This window comes from Dipodomys merriami, unplaced genomic scaffold, assembly GCF_024711535.1.
Source record: "Dipodomys merriami isolate MVZ:Mamm:240054 unplaced genomic scaffold, mDipMer1.0.p SCAF_20, whole genome shotgun sequence".
NCBI classification, from domain to species: Eukaryota; Metazoa; Chordata; class Mammalia; order Rodentia; family Heteromyidae; genus Dipodomys; species Dipodomys merriami.
Genome location: NW_027203382.1, coordinates 30,209,697 through 30,223,282, shown reverse-complemented (window position 1 = coordinate 30,223,282; position 13,586 = coordinate 30,209,697). Strand labels below are relative to the sequence as shown.

The 13,586-nt window shown below is 39.0% G+C and overlaps 1 protein-coding gene across 2 annotated transcripts in view; it reads left to right on the top strand.

Annotated features, from left to right (window-relative positions):
• Fam169a (family with sequence similarity 169 member A) overlaps positions 1-13,586 on the top strand; it is a 50,771-nt gene that overhangs the window by 22,436 nt on the left and 14,749 nt on the right. For both annotated transcript variants that reach the window (XM_070031358.1, XM_070031357.1), the window contains exons 4-8: positions 141-226; positions 2,792-2,963; positions 7,561-7,740; positions 8,281-8,409; positions 9,119-9,231. In XM_070031358.1, the coding sequence (XP_069887459.1) occupies positions 141-226; positions 2,792-2,963; positions 7,561-7,740; positions 8,281-8,409; positions 9,119-9,231 (680 nt within the window). The remainder of the gene's footprint in view (positions 1-140; positions 227-2,791; positions 2,964-7,560; positions 7,741-8,280; positions 8,410-9,118; positions 9,232-13,586) is intronic.

The window sequence follows — 13,586 nt, the reverse complement described above, 5'->3', positions numbered from 1 at the left end:
AAGTCCTAGCACTATCAAAAAAATGAAGAAAATAAAGTGTAGATATATTTAAGAGTGACTACATGAACCTTACTAAATAGTAAAATTGTTTATATTAACGCCTAAGACTTAAATGTTAATCATCATTTATTCTATTTTAGCTGTGGCACTTTACCTTGCTGATCAGTGGTGGGCCATTGATGATATTGTGAAAACATCTGTTCCTTCAAGAGAGGGACTTAAGCAGGTAACAAAAGGTCCTATAATTCACTGTTTAAATGGGATAGCTTATTTCCCCATTTCATTATAACCATGCTACATTATATTGGTATTTTATTCTTATAATGAATCCACCCCTCAAGTTAGGCTTCCTCTGTTTTGTATGATTCCACATGTTTCTGAGAGGAACTAACTATTGAACTGCGGTTACCTTTATCCACTTAAGATTCTGATTTTTCTTAGCTGCCTAAGGAGGGACTGTGGTTGCTGAGCTTCTCTTGTCTCTAGGAGTGATTAACTACAAAATTGGTTTGTTGGTTGAGCCTTACATGCTAGCCTATCCTACTTTAGCTGGGGAATAACCAAGTTGTTGGAGACCAAGATGCACAGCTTTCTGGCCTCTTCGGGGGATTAAGTAGATGCCAACCAGCTTCAGTGCAGGGATACAGGACGGGCATATATAAGAGAGAAAAGCTATAGAAATCAAGTTGTAGTATGAAGTGTTAACATCTTCCTTCTGGAAGAGTATGATTTTTTTTTGGAGGGGGGGTCTGGTCGTGGGGTCTGAACTCTGGCCTGGGTGCTGTCCCTCAGCTCTTCAGCTCAAGGCTAGCACTCTACCACTTGAGCCACAGCGCCACTTCCGGCTTTTTTTTTTTTTTTCTGCTTATGTGGTGCTGAGGAAGTGAACCCAGGGCGTCAAGCATGCAAGACAAGCGCTCTACCACTGAGCCACCTTCCCAGCCCAAGAGTATGATTTTTTAATATAAGTTGAGGAATAGGACAGTTGACTAAGTTGAGATACATTAGACCTGTCTTTCTTTAAGAGAATAATGACTTTCTTAGAGATGTACTACTGTGTTTTTTTGTTTTTGTTTTTGTTTTTGTTTTTTGTTGTTGTTGTTGGTCATGGGGCTTGAACTCTGGGCCTGGGCCCTGTACCTCAGCTCTTCAGCTCAAGGCTAGAACTCTACCACTTGAGCCACAGCGCCACTTCCAACTTTTTCTGCTTATGTGGCGCTGAGGAAGCGAGCCCAGGACCTCATGCATGCAAGGCAAGCACTCTACCAGTGAGCCACCTTCCCAGCCCACTACTGTTTTTGTTTTTGGGTCCGGTCATTGGGCTTGAACTCTGGGCCTGGGCGCTGTCCCTCAGCTCTTCAGCTCAAGGCTAGTGCTCTATCACTTGAGCCACAGCACCACTTCCGGCTTTTTTTCTTTTTGCTTATGTGGTGCTAAGGAATCAAACCTAGGGCCTCATGCATGCAAGCCAAGCGCTCTACCACTGAGCACCTTCCCAGCCCCCCACTACTGGTTTTTAACAGATGCATAAATCTTGTTAATTAATCCTAACAGGAAGAAAGACTTGCTTTGGGGAATAAACAGATACAAATATGTACCCTATACGTGTCCTAAAAAACAAACATGTATCCTGATACTTGTCCTCTAAAAGGTTTTTAGGATAGGCTAAATCTGTAAAATCTTGTCAAATCTAGTGTCAGCTACTTTTTTTCAATTTTGTGGGGTAATTGAACCAATCAGAAGAAACAAGGAAATGATCTCAAAAAGCCTTGAAATCTAGGATAGAAAAGTGAGAATCTTGCAGGTTACTGTGTTGTTACTATTTCTCCTGTGTTGTTACTATTTCTCCTTTTTGAGTTTGAAACTTTGGAAGAGATCACACTCCAAAGGGAAGAAAAGATGGAAGGAAAGTGTAGTACAGTTAGTATTGTTTGTTCCTTCTGGATATTGTATTAATTTGTGAGTGTGTGTGTGTATGTATGTATGTATGTGTGTATGTGTGTATGAAGGTATGAGTGTATGCATATACTGGTCTTGGGGCTTGAACTCAGGGCCTGAGTGTTGAGTGCTATCCCTGAGATTTTTTGCTCACAGCTAGTGCTCTACCACTTGTGCCACAGCTTTGCTTCCATCTTTTTTGTGGTTTATTGGAGATAAGAGTTTCTATGACTTTCCCGACTGGGCAGGCTTTGAACAGTGCTCTTCAGATCTGAGCATCCTAAATAGCTAGGATTATAGGAGTAAGCTACCAGTGCCTGACTCAGATATTACATTAAAGAAAAATTGATCAGTAAAGTCATAGGAGAGAGTACCTTTTCCCAAGGGTATGATTATGGTTTCCTTCATCAAATGAGGTAATTGCTCTTAAAGTCTTCAGGGGATAACTTTCTTTTCTTTTTTTTTTAATGTGGAGGCTGAAATGGGGCCAGAGAGAGTCTAAGCAGGGCATGTAGTGGATAGCAGTTAAAAATATGAGGAGATTTTGGGTCTCAGCATGGAAGCATGAAGAATAAAGAGATGCTAGGCTCCTGGTGCATTGGGAACCTGTTTTCCCTGGTTTTGAATTTGCTGAGACAGTATTCCATGCATAAAATGTGCTTTTGGAAATGGGTTGTTACTGTCATGAATGATTAACGTCAACTCTATGATGATAAAATGGCTTACAAAGTATTGTATTCAGAGTGCTGTGAATGCCAGTAGGAGGTGTGGGTTCAGAGAGCAAGATGAGTAAAATTTCCTAATGGCGCTGCATATTGTAACTGCTGTGCCTGTTGTCCAACTCTATTTGTAGGTGAGCACTCTTGGGGAAAGAGTGGTTCTGTATGTTCTGAATCGAATTATTTATAGAAAACAAGAAATGGAGAGAAATGAGATCCCGTTCCTGTGTCACAGCAGTACTGATTATGCTAAGATTCTGTGGAAGAAAGGAGAGGCTATTGGGTTTTATTCAGTTAAACCTACAGGTAAGTATTTAAAAGTTATGTAAAGTATGTTATGGAGATCTCCATTTTAAGCACTCAGACTGTATTTGTTAATATGTACTGCATATTATATAGTATTCCTACTTAGTATTTTTGGTACTATTTTGATGACTAGTACAGCTTCTTCACCCTCATCATTTTCTCAGCTCCATAGAGCCACTGAATAGAAAGATCTTGTCTGCTTACTTAGTGCATATAGACCCCCATGCTTGGTTACCACCAAACTATTCAAGTTTGCCTACTGTTGTGTACTCACCAAACCTGCCACACTTGGAATAATGAAAAAAGTCTTCCTTATTTCCATTATAAATCTTCCAAACTTAAATCTTCTGTTAAGATAAGGTACAGTCTAAAGATCTTACCAAACTCACTGTTGATTTGAAGATCAGTAGTAACTGATAGTGTTTTTTTTTTGTTTTTTTTTTGCTTGTCATGGGCCTTGAACTCAGGGCCTGGTCACTGTCCCCTGAGCCTCTTTGTGTTCAAGGCTAGCGCTCTACCACTTGAGCCACAGCGCCACTTCTAGCCTTTTTTTTTTTTTTTTGAGTAGTTTATTAAGATAAGAGTCTCACAGGGACTTCTCTGCTTGGGCTGGCTTCAAACTTCGGTCCTCAGATCTCAGCCTCCTGAGTAGTTAATATTACAGGTGTGAGCCTCAAGCCCCCGACTGTGACTGATAGCTTTAATCCTATTTTTATGCTAATTATTTTATGCTAAATATTTCAGGTCTCCTTTCATATTTAATTCATGTGTGTGTTTGAAATAGAGCCAGTGATTTAAGTGTATTCAGAAATATTATTGCAATGTGGTGATAAAAAAGGTTTAATAGAATTTCATTGCATTGCATAAAAGATTGGTATTGAGGTATGATTTATAAAATAAAACATAGTGTTTTAATCTTTTATTTTATACAAGGCAGTTCCTATGTAAATTGTCAATGTTTTGCTGCTCACACATATCCTACAGGAAAACATCTCACAGACCTTTGGAATGCATGTTATTTTATAACTTTTTATTGAGGGCTTGCTTTCTGTGTAACACTATCAGTAAAAACCTTGCCATTGCTGTGGCTCAAGTGGTAGAGCATTAACTTTGAGCAAAGAAAAGTGAGGGCCAGTGCCAGGGTCCTGAGTTCAAGTCCTAGGATTGGCACACACAAAAAAAGTATCCCATTCCCTTCTAGTCTGATCAGTGTTTGATTCCAGGATTGTGCCACTACTTTTCCAAGAGATAAGGGTCCCTCAGGTTTTGAACCTTGATCTCAGATCTTAGCCTTCTGAGCAGCTAGCATTACAAATGGAAATTCTGCATTGCAAGCTACCCAGGCTTTGGTAACCATGAATCAACCGAATATATGAGATAGATGGTGGAATCATGCAACATACGGTTTGTTGCTGACTTTTTTCCCAAGTCTCATCCACATTATAATATGTATCAGTCCTTCATTGCTTTTCATGGTGAAGTATTCTACTTTTTTTTTTTTAATCTTTCATTAGTTGATAGACTTGGGTTCTTTCTAATGTTTTTCTGTTTTGAGTAACCAAATGTGTACTTCATTTCTCTTGATCTGCATACCTGGAAATGGAATTGCTGGTCATGTGGTAACTCTTTGTTTCATGTGTAAAGGAATTTCCAAACTTTCAAAGTTATTGCACATTCCTATGAGTATCATACAAGGATTATAGTTTCTCCACATCTTGGTCAACATTTGCATGCCTATCTTACTGCTTTTAAAAATATTTTCCAGGCCAGGCGCTGGTGGCTCATGCCTGTAATCCTAGCTACTCAGGAGGCTCAGATCTAAGGATCACGGTTCAAAGCCAGCACGGACAGGAAAGTCCGTGAGACTCTTATCTCCAATAAACCACCAGAAAACTGGAAGTGGCACTATGGCTCAAGTGGTAGGGCGCTAGCCTTGAGCTGAAGAGCTGGGGACAGCGACCAAGCCCAGAGTTCAAGCCCCACGAACGACAAAAAACAAACAAATAGTTCCACATTTTATGTATATTCATAAAATTGGCATATTTAAACTTGCAGTTTGTTTTGTTTTGTCATATATATCATAATCAAGACAGTGGACATATGAACATAATCTATTTCATAAAGGTTTCTTTCTTTTTTGTTTTTTTTTTTTTGTAACACTATGGTTTGAAATCAGAGCCTTGTGATTGCTAGGCAGGTACTCTATCACCTGAGCCTTATTTTAAGCCCAGAAGTTTTCTTTTACCTGTCTCTCCTTGTCCTCAAGCAAACACCTTACCCACTGTTAACAGCCACTAGAAGCCATAGTGGTCACTTCCCATTTCTTTTTTTTTTTGTTTGCTTGTTTTTTTGGGTCCGGTCATGGGGCCTGAACTCTGGGCCTGGGCGCTGTCCCTCAGCTCTTTTTTTGTTTTTGTTTGTTTTTTTTTTGTTGTTGTTTTTGGGTCTGGTTGTGGGGCCTGAACTCTGGGCCTGGGCGCTGTCCCTCAGCTCTTCAGCTCAAGGCTAGTGCTCTACCACTTGAGCCACAGCGCCACTCCCGGCTTTTTTCTTTTTGCTTATGTGGTGCTGAAGAATCGAACCCAGGGCCTCGAGCATGCAAGGCAAGTGCTCTACCACTGAGCCACCTTCCCAGCCCTGTCCCTCAGCTCTTCAGCTCAAGGCTAGTGCTCTACCACTTGAGCCACAGTGCCACTTCTGGCTTTTTTCTTTTTGCTTATGTGGTGCTGAGGAATCAAACCCAGGGCCTCTGGCATGCAAGGCATGCGCTCTACCACTGAGCCACCTTCCCAGCCCCTAGTCCCTGGACACCAACTACTAATCTACATTTAGTCTGTAAGTGAATTTTTTTTCTCTTTCTCCTTTCCTTTTTCCATTTTGAGATAGAGTTCTTTAAGTATTTTGAATACAGGTCTAATTTTCCAATTTGAAAATTGAATATGAGTATTTTTTGAAGGAATCTGCAACATGCACAATAGATTTTAAAAAAAGATCCTTAGACTTTGTGTTGAGAACTTGAGCTATTTCTTTCTCTTCTCACTTATTCTTGGTTGGTAGTTTAAACTATTGTTACTTACAGTGTCTCTTATTTCATAGTCACTACTATAGTTATGAGAAAATTCTAGAGTTGGAGGCATGGCTCATTTGGTAAAGCACTAACCAGTGAGTGAAGGTGACACCCCCTACTGAGTTTGAGTACTGGTCATGGACCTAAAAAAAGAGAAAATTTTGGTTTCAGAATTGATAATGGCCACAGTTAGCTAGACTGCGTGACTAATTGTTTGGTTCATGTAACAATCTATCCTGAATTCATATCAGCACTTAAAATCCAAAATTTAGCTATATAATATGACCTACTTTACATAAAAATGGATACTTCTAAAAAATTACTGAAGTTCTCCAGTTAAATCATAAATAATTTAAATTATTTAGTTGAACTAAAAAGGAAAAAAAATCGTAATATATCCCTCAAGTTATGCAAGTATGTTGGTGAAAGTTAATTTGTGAGATCTTTGCTTTCTAACATTGTTTCATGTTTGAACTAAAATTTTAATCCAAAATTATGTGAATGATTTAAAAATTAGAAATTTCTTTATATGAGGCAAATAAGGGCAATATATTGACTAGTGGTTTGAGTTAATAAAATGAATGGAAGGTGAAAGACCCGGCCATGTACCCTAATTGATAACATGTTGACATATTGGGGCTGGGCTTGGTAGTTTATAGGTGAGTGGGTGTACTCCTAGGCTACATAGCAAGAATATGGGGTGAGTTTGAGGCCAGCCTTTGCTACATAACAAGAATTTGTCTAAAAACAAAGCAAACTCATATTAAATGAGCTAAGATGGACAGCCAATGCCTAAATACACAGTGATAGTCTTAAAAATGTATCACCATGTGATAAGAAGAGAAATACTTGGACAGCAGAAATTATTTTTCCTGTTTAACATTAAATATATATGTACTTATATATCTACATTAATATGTAGATATATAAAGTACATCTAGAAATAGCTCCACAGCAAAAAAGAAAGTGCTAATTTAGCCAATTGTAAGATGTATGTTTCCAGTTATTTCTAGTCTATAGACCATAGTCGAGAACTTTGGGGAACGAATTCTTTTTTTTTTTTTTTTTTTTTAACCATTGTCAAGAAGCTTGAACAAGACAGGACACACTAGGGAAAAAGTGACAATAATTGGTTTTCTAGTTAAGGCTGGAATGAAATATTTCATGTATCTTAAGCATCAAATACTCTGGTATTGTGAAGGTTGATGAGTTTTAAAGTTACATGCCTATAGGGAGTGATAATATATATCATACATAGTCAAGTATATGTTTTATAAAAAGGTAATATGATACAAAAGCACATAGTTTTTCTAATGATCACATATATACATTATAATATATAATAAAACATAAATATAATAGGTAATAAAAGCTGGAAATACTTTGCTATAGCATTTACATATTTCCTGAACATTTTTCTTGAGTAGGAGAAAAACTAAATGTTTTTAGAAAAGATTGTTAATTCATGTCATTAAGTGTATACATATTTTAATATGAAAAGTTGTTGGTTTTCTGTTCTTACTATTGCAGGAAGCTTATGTACCTCATATCTTACCCAAAGTTACCAACTGCCAGTTCTTGATACAATGTTTGTAAGAAAGAAACACAGAGGCAAAGATTGTGGGCTTCTTATGCTGGAGGATTTTGTTGATTCCTTTACAGATGATGCACTTGGATTGCGCTATCCATTGTCTTCTCTAATGTACACAGGTAAGTGGACTAGGTTGTCTCTTCTCTGTTGATTGTTTCCTTTGCTGTGTAGAAATAATTATATATATATATACATTAATATAAAAAAGTGTATATATATATATACACTTTTTTATATTAATGTTCAACTTTTCATTTGAAATGTTACAGGATTTTTTGTTGTTGTTGTTGGTTGTGGGGCCTGAACTCTGGGCCTGGTCACTGTCCCTTAGCTCTTCAGCTCAAGGCTAGCACTCTACCACTTGAGCTACACCACCACTTCCAGCTTTTTCTGCTTATGTGGTGCTGAGGAATTGAACCCAGGGCCTCATGCATACAAGGCAAACACTCTACCACTGAGCCATCTTCCCAGCCCTGTTACAGGATTTTTGTTCATAAATGAGACTACTGTTGTGTACTTTCTTAAGTTCTGTTAGTGGCATTTTGGTATTAAGATTACACTACTTCTATTAAGTCAGTTGGGCAGGTTACCTTATATCTTCTCTTTTACATAACTGTTGATATTTGAGATTTCTAGAAAATTTTAAATGTGTTTTTTAGCTTCCAAGCAGTATGTTGAAAAGTATCCAGGAGACCATGAACTCCTTTGGGAAGTTGAAGGTGTTGGACACTGGTACCAGCGAATACCAGTCACCAGAGCATTACAGAGAGAGACTCTTAAAATGACAGGTAACTATGTTTGAACATACTCTAGTTCAAAAAGCAGCATCTAATAATAATGGTGTCTTTTTTTTTTTTTTTTTGTGCCAATCCTGAGATGCTACCCTGAGATTTTTTTTTTTTTTCTTCAAGGCTGGCTAGGTCTTACCATCTGAGCCACAATTCCACTTCCCAGTTTTCAGTAGTTTATTGGAGATAAGAGTCTTACAGACTTTTTTGCCTGAGCTGGTTTTGAGCCACAATTCCCAGATCTCAACCTCCAAGTAGATAGGATTACAGGCTGAGCCACCAACACTTAGCTTGTCTTCTTTATTTTTGAAGGGCCTAGTACTGGAATTTGACAGGCTCTCTACGAGGTAGTGTATCTTCCTAATAACAGACTCTAATTCCAAGTTTGAATTTTCTTTTGTAACAGTAGGAATTGGAACAAAAAATAAAGAACACTAAAATGGTATACAATAGGGTTCTGCAGACTAGAGATAACCCTAATTTCTAACATGTCTCTCCAGCTTCACTAAATACTGAAGAAATCTATTTAATACTATTTATAATGGCAAATATTTATGATAATATATTGTGAAGTGACATCCCACACCAAGATTTTTCAGTCCTTTATGTCTAGGCTACTTTTCAGAATGTTAACAAAAACCAGTACAAACAGTGTTACAATGAAAACAAGTATGGATTGGTTTATAATTCAAAATTTTTCCACACACAGCAGTTTTGCAACATGAAGCCAAGAGAGCTCTGTCCGGGGAATGTGGTCTTGCAGCAGATCCAGAATATGAACCGGGTGCTGAAGACAGTCAGTCTAGTGAGATGCAGCTAACTGTAGGTACACTATATGTTCGTTGTAAGAAATAATGTGTCTATCTCTTTAAAGTAGATTTAGCTCATATTTAAATTTTAAGTGTTACAGTTCATCAGCCAGCTTAGGTAATTTCAACTGAGAAGAGTTTTTTTTTGAAGGCAGAGATGTTGTTTTTGCAGTTGATTTCCAAGGACTTAATGTTCTTTGAAAAATAATTCTAATGGTATGCATAGTATTACAAGGAATTAAAGATGGCTGAAAGTATACATAAAATAGCATAGAAGAAAATAAAAATATGTAATCTTGCTACTCAGTTACAGCCAGTATTGAAATTTTTGTATATTCACTTAGTATGTATTATAAAATATGTATCTGTATACATTTCTTTTGTATTTATACTGTTATACTGCTTGTAGGTACTTTTTCTCTTTTGGCATTATTGTAAGCATTAATGTAGCAGCACATTATTACATATAAACACCATCATTTATTTTCTTGATGTTAGACACTGAAGTTACTGACTTTTTTTTTTTTTTTTTGTCAGTCTTGAGGCTTGAACTCAGGGTCTCGGTGCTGTTCCTAAGCCTCTTTGTGCTGCAGGCCAGGGCTCTACCACTTGAGCCACAGCCCCACTTCCAGCCTTTTGTGAGTAGTTGACTGGAGATAAGAGTCTCACAGAGTTTCTGTTCCTGGGCTGGCTTTGAGCAGTGGTCCTCAGATCTCAGTCTCCTGAGTAGCTAGGATTACAGGCGCGAACCACTAGACCTGGCTAAGTTATTGAAGTTTTAAGAGCAAACACATTTGTATGTGAGTCTTTGTACATACATAGTTATTTCCCTGACATAGAAATTTCTAGAATTTGTAGCAGGTTAAAGATTATGAGGGTTTTATAGGAAGTTTCAGACTGCTGGGTCTTTGTAGGATGAATATACTTTGCAAATGTTGGATGTCCTACAAGTAAAAGGACAGGTCTCAATTGCTAATATCACAGGACTTGCCAGATCTAGTCCAGAATTCATATTTTGTGGTACTTAACATTACATAAACTATGACTCTATTAGGATTCCACAAGTCTGTTTTTTATATAGTTTAGTTGATGGCATCTATTATAGTTGCATTTTATTTATTCATGTAATTTATTTACTTATTTTTGTGCCAGTACTGTTCTTGAACTAAGGGTATGAGCACCATTCCTTAGCTTTTATGCTCAAGGCTGGTACTTGACCACTTTGAGCCACAACTCCATATCAGACTGTTTTGTTTGCTAATTAAAGACGAGAGTCTTCTCATACCAGGGCTAGCTTTGAGCCTCCTGTGTAACTAGGATTACAAACATGAGCCACCGGTACCCTGCTTGCAATTGTATTTTTTTACATGCATATCAGAGTATATTCTTAGTGAGTATTGAAAAAAAAAGTCTTATATACATGCATAAAAAATTATACATGCAAAATTAGCCCTTCATTTTAGAATTTTTTTTAATTTTTGTTGGTCGTGGGGCTTAAACTCTAGGCCTAGGCGCTGTCCCTTAGCTCTTCAGCTCAAGGCTAGTGCTCTACCACTTGAGCCACAGCACCACTTCACTTTTCTGAGTGGTTTATTGGAGATAAGCGTCCAATGGCCTTTCCTGTCCTGCTGGCTTTGAACCATGATCCTCAGATCTCAGCCTCCTGAGTAGCTAGAATTTCAGGCGTTGAAAGGATCTATCTGTTATATCCATCCCAGGGGACCACACAGAAGCGGGCAGGCATAGGAGAAAGATTATTACAAGATTTATTAGAGGAGCCATATTTGCCCTGAAGAGAAAGTGCTTGGCAGCTTCCACTATCTAGGTAGCAGCAGGGTCTGGAGGTAGGGGTGAGGTAGATGGGCGCCCAGGTGAGTCTGGGTGGAGAGAGGGAGGGGCCAGCTGTATAGCAGGAACTCTAGGGCAGGGAGGAACTCAGGTCTGGGTGGAGCTGAGGATCAAAGGTGGGCATAATGCTTACATTCCCCACTCTGTTGTTTAATAAAGATAGGGGGTACCAGGCCAGGGAGTATGGGCGGAGATCATCTGGAGCTACTTACTGCTGTAAAGGGGCGAAGTAGTTAAGAGGTCTCTGCTTCGTTGCTTGGCCGGGTACCATCTGCTTGGCAATGGTTGGTAGAGGTCCTCCTTTTTCTGTGACAATAGTTATCTAAATACAAGACCCAGTTAATAAAAGGCAAAAATTGTTGTTAGTACCCCAAGAGAGGAATATGCCTTTTCTGTCTTGTATTGGAGACATAGCATGGTACCTGACTCCTGGCATATTGGAGGAGGGGGAGTAAGACTTTTCCTGCTTTAGGTTCACAGTAATCTTAAGAGGAGGTGGCAGAGATATTTAAAGATGCCAGAGCCAATGGGTGTCATGGGCTCTTTTGGCTACTTCCTGCTGGCCTGGGAGCATCAGAGAATCCCTAGAGCTGGATTTTTTAGGGTCTAGGTCTGTGTTGGCAAAGCATGGCAGTAGAAGTAATGTCTCTGGTTGCCTGAAGGAACAGGATGGCCTTGACTTGTTCCCAGGTGGTATCCTGGGCTGGGGGATGTTATCCTATTGAAAGAGACTTTTGGAAAGATCAGACAAAAAAGCTGACAAGGCAACAAGATCAGTTAGTATGAATGACATAGGAGAACACACATTAGCCATGGGCCAGAAATGTTCCATTTGGAGTATAAGCCCAATTGCAGCCCATTACAGGGAAGGAGGAATAACGACTTAGGGCAAGGAAAGCAGGAAGTGGGTGTCTAGGGTCTTTTGGGTGAATGGGTAGGGGAAAGCATAATGGACTGGTTGGGAATACCAGTCAGAGGCTACTATAAATACAAACAGCAGGTAACAAAGGTAAGACTGTTAACTTTCTGTGCAGTTAGAAGGTAGACAGGTAGGGCTGGGAAGGTGGCTCAGTGATAGAGCGCTTGCCTTGCATGCCTGAGGCCCTGGGTTCGATTCCTCAGCACCACATAAGCAAAAAGAAAAAAGCCGGGAGTGGCGCTGTGGCTCAAGTGGTAGAGTGCTAGCCTTGAGCTGAAGAGCTGAGGGACAGCACCCAGGCCCAGAGTTCAGGCCCCACAACCGGACCCCAAAAAAAAAAAAAAAAAAAAAAAAGAAGGTAGACAGGTTTGGACATTAGGTGGGCAAACATCTATTTCTCTTGATCTCCCGGCTCTGATTAATTTTGAAAAGGCGAGTGTAAAGTGACTCCATTTAGGATGTCATCTCCTCTTACTCCTCTCCATGGTTTTCCATTGTCAGGACTGACTGACTGACTTTGTCCTGGCAGGTGTCTCAGCATCCATTGCTGAGATAGCTTGTCCCACTTGGCATATACCAGGTTTGGACTCAATGCCTGGGCACTGTCCCTGAGCACTTCTGCTCAAGGCTAATGCTTTACCACTTAGAGTCACAATGCCATTTTCAGCCTTCAGCTGGATACTTAGAGGTGAGTTTTGAACCATGCCTCCAACCTGGCTCTGTGCAGCTCGGAGATGGAGTTTTAGAGGATTCTTTGTGCCCGGGATGGCTTTGAACTGTGACAAAAGAAGTCTTTGTCACAAAAGCCCTTTTTATTTCCAATTAAAGCAACAAGGAGATCAATGAGATAGAGGTTACCTGTAACTTGTTAACAATTGACTAACAATTGCTTTCCAGAGGGTTTTTTGTTTTTTTTTTTTAATAGAACTCAGTAGATGATTTTAAACTACAACTGATTGGCACTCTAAGTACGGCCCATTGCCTCTGGGCAGCCTGTTTAAAGTGGTTTATATCTTGGGCTACAGCAGGGTAGCCTGTTTAACACTCTGGTTTATAAAAGCATTTTTCTGGCTGGCTGAGGAACCTGATTTAGGCAGATCTCAATAGGGACATAATCTCAGGTCTACAAACTTTTTTACTTAACAGATGAATTTATTAAACAATCATTCTAGTAATCCTAATTTATATTTTTGGACTGTAAAGAAACCTTTAAGACAATTTTAATTTTAAACCTTGTCTGGGAGGCCAGCCACTCCCCACAACTTCCCAAATTTTCACAAAGGGGACATAATTTTTAATCCCTTTTTAAAAAGTCACATTAATCATATTAATTTGCATTTAAATGCTTCATTGAAACACTGGGCTACACCCATTACCTCTTGGCAGAAAGTTTAAACTGGCCACATTTTTCAGCAGTCTCAGTTACCGTTAGGAAATTAGCAGTTTTTCTTAAAGTAATAGCACTGTAATATCTCTTTTCCTTTAGAAATATATCCAATTGTAAAATAGCATAGAAGTCAACTTACATCCTTTGCTCATACCTCCCTTATGGTCTAACTTGTGGGGATTACCATTACAGGAACAAATATCTAGAAGGCACT